Below are 9602 nucleotides of genomic sequence, written 5' to 3'. Positions count from 1 at the left end.
ATACTGCAGCTGCTGACTTTTAAAATAGTGACACTTACCTGTCCAGCGCGCCCGCGATGTCGGCACCCGAAGCCGATCTCTAGGTCGTCTGTCGGGTCCTGCCGCCATCTTGGGTATGGGAATCAGGAAATGGAGCCTTTCGGCTTCATTTCCCGGTTTCCTACTGCGCATGCGCGAATCGCGCTGCGCAATAAGGACGCTCCCCGCTGCCTCTGGGATCTGTGTGTTTCCCAGCAGGCAGCGGGCACTTGCGGGAAGGGGCGGGCACTTGCAGAAAGGGGCGTAAGTTACGCCCCTTTCCGCAGAGAGCTATCCCGGAAGTGGGTGCAGTTACCTGGATTTTCCAGGTAACTGCACCCCCCTCCCCCCTGAAAGGTGCCGATTGTGGCACCGGAGGGGGGGAGGGTTCCGATGAGCGGAAGGTCCACTTTAGGGTGGACCTCCGCTTTAAGTATGCATTGCATATGAATATGTAGTCTATCAATCCAGCAGGTGGCAGTTTAAGATCCTTTGTCTCCTTACCACTTTCTGTAATGAAAAAAAAAACAGTTGCTCTAAAGATTACATACAAAAGTAAATGAGTCAGAAGAATGAGGCATTTCTTATTAGTCTCCACTGAAGGTGACCATCGGATATAGGCATCCTCTGATGTGCTGCCTTCTTTAGATAACTCATGGTGTTCTGAAAAGCCTCAGTCATGTATTAACTTGTATTTATTACATATATAAACTTTGTACATATAAAAAAATATATATATAAAAACAATAGTTCAAATATTTTAAAACAAAAATTAAATAAAACAAGATTTAATATAAATTTTATTTAAAAAGGAGAGGCATGTTGTTTATTCTTTTTTGAAGAGAAGAGTTAGAACTTCTGTTGGTTTTTTATTGCTGCTTGTAGATTTCTTCCCTTGCCATAACGGTATTATGGGAGAAGAAGTTCTAAGTCTTCCCCACTCAACTGAAACACAATGCTGATGCTGTTGTGTTCAAGTGGACCTTTCCCTAAAAATCACACCAGGATACAGTCCTGCATGCGGTTTTGAAATCATCTTATATTCATTACACAATTACTCTTTTCTCACTTCTTGCTTGAGTGAGGCACTGGTGATGTAACCAGGACCTCACAGATGCATCCTGGGAAGGCTACATCACTAGTGCCTCAACCCTCAGGCGATGTGCACTGTCACATGTTCACGAAGGCAGATGCAGAGTTCCAGGAAAGATGATGGAGTCATCTGCCTATAGTGCAAATGACCACTGTGAGAAGAATGGGGATGAAAGTAAAAATAAAGTATGCAAAGAATTAAAAAAAACAAGCTGCCTTTGTTGTGATGGTAAGAGGGATTTCCCTTCACTTCCTCTTCTGCCGAGAATATTGTCAAAAGAACAGGAAGTGAAGGGAAATCTTCTGAATGAGGTCACAATCGATATTAAGGTCTCAAATTATTCCCATAAATATTCCAAATGTTCCGCAGTTTAGGGCCGATTTACTAAAACTGAATAGTGCAAAATCTGGTGCAGCTCTGCACAGAAACCAATAAGAACCCAGGCATTCTTTTGACAAAGCTTAATTGATCAAGCTGAAGTTAGAAACTTATTGGCTGCCATGCACAAGTGCACCACATTTTGCACTCTCCAGATTTAGTAAATGAACACCTTTTTTCAAAACTAAAATTTTGGTGAGAGTAGCACAGTGCAAATAAAATCTCTTGAAAGTTCACCATATTTATATATGAAAAGAAAAGCACATCTTAACATTTTTCGTCTTGTGCCTTCTCCAAGGCATTCCAATAAAGTGTCATTTCCTGTGGCTGGACTCGATGTGACGTCACAAGTAGTGATGGACGAACTTCCGACGGGACGTTTCGCGAACGCGAAACGCGAACGGACACAAACGTTCGCGAAAACGACCGTTCGCCGCGGGCTCCATTGACTTCAATGGGAGGCGAATTTCGCAAACCTTTAGGTCGAATTTGCGGCCACGGGGTAATTATTAGGGGGTAGCACGTAGTCCCACCACCTGGACAATAGCATAATACATGTATGAGGTGAATTTGGGATCGATAACTACAAGCATTTTTTTTTTATTTGGGAAATTGTTCTGACAATTCAGGACTATGGAGCTAATGAAGGCAATGGAGGAGAGGGAAGGTCAGGGACCAGGGTAGGCAAACAAGAGGGTGCAGGAGATACAGAGCACTGACAGCAGCACCGTAATACAGAGCACTGACATCAGCACCGTGACATACAGCGCTGACAGCAGCTCCGTGACATACAGCGCTGACAGCAGCTCCGTGACATACAGCGCTGACAGCAGCTCCGTGACATACAGCGCTGACAGCAGCTCCGTGACATACAGCGCTGACAGCAGCTCCGTGACATACAGCGCTGACAGCAGCACCGTGACATACAGCGCTGACAGCAGCTCCGTGACATACAGCGCTGACAGCAGCTCCGTGACATACAGCGCTGACAGCAGCTCCGTGACATACAGCACTGACAGCAGCTCCGTGACATACAGCGCTGACAGCAGCTCCGTGACATACAGCGCTGACAGCAGCACCGTGACATACAGCGCTGACAGCAGCTCCGTGACATACAGCGCTGACAGCAGCTCCGTGACATACAGCGCTGACAGCAGCTCCGTGACATACAGCGCTGACAGCAGCTCCGTGACATACAGCGCTGACAGCAGCTCCGTGACATACAGCGCTGACAGCAGCTCCGTGACATACAGCGCTGACAGCAGCTCCGTGACATACAGCGCTGACAGCAGCTCCGTGACATACAGCGCTGACAGCAGCTCCGTGACATACAGCGCTGACAGCAGCTCCGTGACATACAGCGCTGACAGCAGCACCGTAAGCAGCCCCAGGAGGAAGTCAGCACAGCACAGGGATGGTGTGATCCCCTCATAATAAGAACCCCCAGGAGGAAGTCAGCACAGCACAGGGATGGTGGGAGCCCCTCATAATAAGAACACCCAGGAGGAAGTCAGCACAGCACAGGGATGGTGGGAACCCCTCATAATAAGCAGCCCCAGTAGAAATATGACACCGCTCAACCTCTTCAAAGAGGAGGGTAGGGGCATATAGTACGGTGTGCTTTTTTGGGTCAGGGAAGTGAGCCAAATGAATTAAGAAGGTCTGTGTGCTTGATTCCAAAAATTGTTTATAGACATATACATGGTCTACTGATCACATGTGTTGAATTCCTCCGAGATCCATGCCTCATTCATTTTTAGAAATGTGAGGTAGTTAACACTGTGGTGAGCTAGGCGAGTACGCTTATCGGTCACAATCCCCCCTGCTGCGCTGAACGTCCTTTCGGACAGGACACTGGATGAGGGGCAAGCCAACAGTTCGATTGCAAATTGGGCAAGCTCTGGCCAGAGGTCAAGCCTGCCCACCCAGTAGTCTAGGGGTTCATCACTCCTCAGAGCGTCCACATCGGCCGTTAACCCAATGTAGTCGGACACCTGACGGTCTAGGCGTTCCCTGATGCTGGATCCGGATGACACCTGTCGATGGGTCGGCTGAAAGAATGACCTCATATCCGAAGTCACCAACACATCTTCAAACCGGCCTCTTCTTGCAGGCGCTGTTGGATTGGTACCCGCAAATCCTTCTCTGGGAGTGGGAATTGCTCCTCTGCCAGCGCACGCAAAAGCAGAATGCAGCATTTCTCGAAGCAAGGCCTGGAAGTGCTGCATTCTGACAGCCCTCTGCGACGGCGGTAACATTTCCGCCATTTTGTGTTTGTACCGGGGGTCTAAGTACGTTGCCACCCAGTACTGGTCCTTGACCCTCATGCTTTTTATACGGGGGTCCCTATTAAAACACTGGAGCATGAAGGCCCCCATTTGCACTAAAGTGGAAGCGGTGTGGTGGCCTGGCTCCTGCTCATCATCCAGGATAATGTCGTCCTCTTCATTCTCCTCTCCCCATCCTCGCACAACAGGGATCCCAGAAAGGTTTAAAGCATGCTCTTCTTGCTCCTGCTCATCCGCCCCGGCACCATCCTCCTCTGACTCCTCATCAGACTCCTGTTGTTGACTTGTCTCAGATAGAGTAGCCCCCCCTGGGAATTCATCCAGCATTGCGACTTCCTCATCTTCCCGCTCCTGCTCCTCCACAGCCTGATCAATGACACGACGCAATGCACGCTCCAGAAAGAAGGCATAAGGTACCATGTCACTGATGGCGCCATGGCTGCGACTGACCAGTTTGGTGATCTCCTCAAATGGCCGCAGAAGTCTGCATGTGTCGCGCATGAGCAGCCACTGGCGCGGTGAAAAAAAACCCAGCTCCCCAGAACCGTTTCTTTCGCAGAGTTCATACAGGTAGACGTTAACTGCACGTTTCTGCTGGAGCAGCCTATCAAGCATATAGAAGGTTGAGTTCCATCGCGTCGGGCAATCGCAAATAAGACGTCTGACCGGCAGATGGTGTCGCCGCTGAATGTCAGCAAGGCGAGCCATGGCCGTGTAAGATCTTCTGAAATGGGCCGAGATTTTCCTTGCCTGCCGCAAGATGTCCTGGACCCCAGGGTATTTGACAAGGAATCGCTGCACGACCAAGTTTAAGACGTGTGCCATGCACGGCACGTGCGTGATTTTGCCCTGTTTCAATGCGCTAAGCAGATTGGCACCGTTGTCACACACCACTTTACCAACTGTCAAATTGAGCGGTGTTAGCCACTCATCTGCCTGTGAACGCAAAGCTGAAAGGAGTGCCGGGCCAGTGTGGCTCTTTGCTTCCAGGCACAACAGACGCAGCACGGCATGGCAACGTCTCACCTGGCATGTGGAATAGGTTCTGGGGAGCTTGGGCGGTGCAGTGGAAGAGACGCTAGCAGCGGAAAAGGAGGAGGCAGCTGAGGAGGAGAGGGAGGAGGATGGAGTAGGAGGAGGAGAAGAAGAGTCAGGCCTGCATGCAATCCGTGGCGGTAAAACCAAATCTACACGGGTGCCACGGGTTACATGCTTGACGGCCGTCAGAAGGTTCACCCAGTGGGCAGTAAAACTGATATACCTTCCCTGCCCGTGTTTGCTAGACCACGTGTCTGTGGTCAGATGTATCTTGGCACCGACACTGTGTGCCAGAGATACATTCACTTGCCGCTGAACATGGCCATATAGCTCTGGGATGCCCTTCTCTGAGAAATACTTCCTTCCTGGGACCTTCCATTGTGGTGTTCCAATGGCCACAAATTTGCGAAAGGCCTCCGAGTCCACCAGTTTATATGGCAGTAGTTGGCGGGCTATGAGTTCTGACAAGCCAGCCGCCAACCGTTGGGCAAGAGGGTTATCCGGCGTCATCATTTTTTTACGCTCAAACATTAGGCCCACGGAAGCCTGCCTTTTTGCAGAAAAATGTGAGCTTGGCGTGATGGAAGGTGGAGTGGAGGACAATTGTGAGGAGAGAGGAGAAGGAGAAGTAGAAGACGAGGCTGGACGGTGAGAGCCTGCAGTGTGGCTTTGTGTGTTCCGTTGCTCCCACTGGGCTCGGTGATGGCTGCTCATGTGCCTTCTTAAGGCGGTCGTCCCTAGGTGAGTATTGGGCTTACCGCGACTAACGCGTTGACTGCAAAGATTGCAGATGGCAACGCTATTGTCAGCAGCGGACACGTTAAAAAAAGCCCACACTGCGGAGCCATGTGCCGGTGTCCTGGGAGCGCCAGATGTGACCGTACATGGTCGATGACTCGCTCCTGATACATTTGCAGTCTGCTTTGTCCCTGCTGTGCAATGTAAGTCATTGCTGCTTCTCCTCCCTATCTGCTGGTCCATATCTCCCTCTGAACTCCCCTCCTCTTCCTCTCTTGTGGGCACCCACGTGACATCACTAGACACGTCATCATCAACGTCACCTTCCCCACCGCTATAAGTAGAGTAGGCAGCAACACCGGGGACCAACCTCCTCCTTGGGCTGATCTGGGTACTGGCGTCAGACTGCTGAGTAGCGCTTGTTGCTACCTCCTCTTCCTGATCCAATACCAAGAGTGGCTGCGCATCAGAAATGTCCTCTTGATATGGATCGGAAAATAATTCCAGTGACTCAAGCGGAAGGTATGTGGTGGTGGTGGTGGTGGTCGTGTTGTTGGTGGTAGTGTCTTTGGGGGTGCACATAGCAGAGAGTGAAGAAGAGGGTGCAGATCGAGAGGATGAGGAGGGTGCAGAAGAGTAAGGCTGAGCGAGCCACTCAACCAAGTCTGGTGCATCCTTTAAAGTAATTGAACGCACCTTCTGCAACTTCCCACTTTGGCTCAAGCCTGTTGCTCCTGCCCTACCCCTACCACCCCTGCGGAAGGGCCTGCCTCTTCCTCTGCATGTCATTTTTTAAATGACCCTGTGACAAAACTCTTAGTCCCTATACCGCTGAAGGACTGCTGCAGTATAGGTGAGCGGTCAGCAGTGGTGCACGTCAACCCTATCTATTGTGGACCTATAGCGGTCCTTACAGAACAGCAGACTGTACCGCACTCAAGCCTATGTACCGTAGCACCCTATACCAAGTTACCAGTCCTTATAAGAACTTTTGTGGACCAAGCAGGTTGTGTATTAGTGTTTAGCAGACTGTACGTCAGTCCCTATACCGCTGAAGGACTGCTGCAGTATAGGGCAGCGGTCAGCAGTGGTGCACGTCAACCCTATCTATTGTGGACCGATAGCGGTCCTTACAGAACAGCAGACTGTACCGCACTCAAGCCTATGTACCGTAGCACCCTATACCAAGTTACCAGTCCTTATAAGAACTTTTGTGGACCAAGCAGGTTGTGTATTAGTGTTTAGCAGACTGTACGTCAGTCCCTATACCGCTGAAGGACTGCTGCAGTATAGGGCAGCGGTCAGCAGTGGTGCACGTCAACCCTATCTATTGTGGACCGATAGCGGTCCTTACAGAACAGCAGACTGTACCGCACTCAAGCCTATGTACCGTAGCACCCTATACCAAGTTACCAGTCCTTATAAGAACTTTTGTGGAACAAGCAGGTTGTGTGTTAGTGATTAGCAGACTGTACGTCAGTCCCTATACCGCTGAAGGACTGCTGCAGTATAGGTGAGCGGTCAGCAGTGGTGCACGTCAACCCTATCTATTGTGGACCGATAGCGGTCCTTACAGAACAGCAGACTGTACCGCACTCAAGCCTATGTACCGTAGCACCCTATACCAAGTTACCAGTCCTTATAAGAACTTTTGTGGACCAAGCAGGTTGTGTATTAGTGTTTAGCAGACTGTACGTCAGTCCCTATACCGCTGAAGGACTGCTGCAGTATAGGGCAGCGGTCAGCAGTGGTGCACGTCAACCCTATCTATTGTGGACCGATAGCGGTCCTTACAGAACAGCAGACTGTACCGCACTCAAGCCTATGTACCGTAGCACCCTATACCAAGTTACCAGTCCTTATAAGAACTTTTGTGGACCAAGCAGGTTGTGTGTTAGTGTTTAGCAGACTGTACGTCAGTCCCTATACCGCTGAAGGACTGCTGCAGTATAGGGCAGCGGTCAGCAGTGGTGCACGTCAACCCTATCTATTGTGGACCGATAGCGGTCCTTACAGAACAGCAGACTGTACCGCACTCAAGCCTATGTACCGTAGCACCCTATACCAAGTTACCAGTCCTTATAAGAACTTTTGTGGAACAAGCAGGTTGTGTGTTAGTGATTAGCAGACTGTACGTCAGTCCCTATACCGCTGAAGGACTGCTGCAGTATAGGTGAGCGGTCAGCAGTGGTGCACGTCAACCCTATCTATTGTGGACCGATAGCGGTCCTTACAGAACAGCAGACTGTACCGCACTCAAGCCTATGTACCGTAGCACCCTATACCAAGTTACCAGTCCTTATAAGAACTTTTGTGGACCAAGCAGGTTGTGTATTAGTGTTTAGCAGACTGTACGTCAGTCCCTATACCGCTGAAGGACTGCTGCAGTATAGGGCAGCGGTCAGCAGTGGTGCACGTCAACCCTATCTATTGTGGACCGATAGCGGTCCTTACAGAACAGCAGACTGTACCGCACTCAAGCCTATGTACCGTAGCACCCTATACCAAGTTACCAGTCCTTATAAGAACTTTTGTGGACCAAGCAGGTTGTGTATTAGTGTTTAGCAGACTGTACGTCAGTCCCTATACCGCTGAAGGACTGCTGCAGTATAGGGCAGCGGTCAGCAGTGGTGCACGTCAACCCTATCTATTGTGGACCGATAGCGGTCCTTACAGAACAGCAGACTGTACCGCACTCAAGCCTATGTACCGTAGCACCCTATACCAAGTTACCAGTCCTTATAAGAACTTTTGTGGACCAAGCAGGTTGTGTATTAGTGTTTAGCAGACTGTACGTCAGTCCCTATACCGCTGAAGGACTGCTGCAGTATAGGGCAGCGGTCAGCAGTGGTGCACGTCAACCCTATCTATTGTGGACCGATAGCGGTCCTTACAGAACAGCAGACTGTACCGCACTCAAGCCTATGTACCGTAGCACCCTATACCAAGTTACCAGTCCTTATAAGAACTTTTGTGGACCAAGCAGGTTGTGTATTAGTGTTTAGCAGACTGTACGTCAGTCCCTATACCGCTGAAGGACTGCTGCAGTATAGGGCAGCGGTCAGCAGTGGTGCACGTCAACCCTATCTATTGTGGACCGATAGCGGTCCTTACAGAACAGCAGACTGTACCGCACTCAAGCCTATGTACCGTAGCACCCTATACCAAGTTACCAGTCCTTATAAGAACTTTTGTGGAACAAGCAGGTTGTGTGTTAGTGATTAGCAGACTGTACGTCAGTCCCTATACCGCTGAAGGACTGCTGCAGTATAGGGCAGCGGTCAGCAGTGGTGCACGTCAACCCTATCTATTGTGGACCGATAGCGGTCCTTACAGAACAGCAGACTGTACCGCACTCAAGCCTATGTACCGTAGCACCCTATACCAAGTTACCAGTCCTTATAAGAACTTTTGTGGACCAAGCAGGTTGTGTATTAGTGTTTAGCAGACTGTACGTCAGTCCCTATACCGCTGAAGGACTGCTGCAGTATAGGGCAGCGGTCAGCAGTGGTGCACGTCAACCCTATCTATTGTGGACCGATAGCGGTCCTTACAGAACAGCAGACTGTACCGCACTCAAGCCTATGTACCGTAGCACCCTATACCAAGTTACCAGTCCTTATAAGAACTTTTGTGGAACAAGTGAGTTGTGAATGTTTAGCAGACTGCAGCAGAAGGGCAGCAGTCAAGTATAATATCCTTTCTATATTTGGAAGAAAGAATATTATACATGTACAAGCCTATTACTGTACCACTGATACCAGTCCTGAAAAGAACCTTTGTGGAACTAATAATAACAGCAAGTCTTTAAAATTACCCTCACTGCCTGACAACACTGCTTCCTTCCTGTCCCTATACAAATTGGCAAAAAAAGAGAACGATTAGTGGTTACTGGAACAGCTCTTTTGTGGACCTTGATAGTAACAGCTAATGATGATGATGATGATGATGATGATGAAAGACTAATCTGGCTGTCCCTGTAGCATACACCGTCCTTTCCCTTTCTCTAAACTAACAAAAGACACTCAGGCTGCTGCAAGAATCAGCAG

General features: G+C 49.6%; 1 protein-coding gene across 1 annotated transcript in view; it reads right to left on the bottom strand.

The window, feature by feature from the left end:
* Window positions 1-800: 800 nt before the first annotated feature.
* LOC143981781 (beta-1,3-galactosyltransferase 5-like) overlaps window positions 801-9602 on the bottom strand; it is a 35663-nt gene continuing 26861 nt past the window's right edge. The window contains exon 3 of the mRNA XM_077479882.1: window positions 801-1854. Coding sequence (XP_077336008.1) covers window positions 1757-1854 — 98 coding nt within the window. The 3' untranslated portion in view covers window positions 801-1756. The remainder of the gene's footprint in view (window positions 1855-9602) is intronic.

Source organism: Lithobates pipiens, unplaced genomic scaffold (genome assembly GCF_037356315.1).
Source record: "Lithobates pipiens isolate NorthernLeopardFrog02 unplaced genomic scaffold, aLitPip1_a1.2 Scaffold_16, whole genome shotgun sequence".
Taxonomy (NCBI): domain Eukaryota; kingdom Metazoa; phylum Chordata; class Amphibia; order Anura; family Ranidae; genus Lithobates; species Lithobates pipiens.
This window is presented reverse-complemented; position numbering and strand designations above follow the sequence as displayed.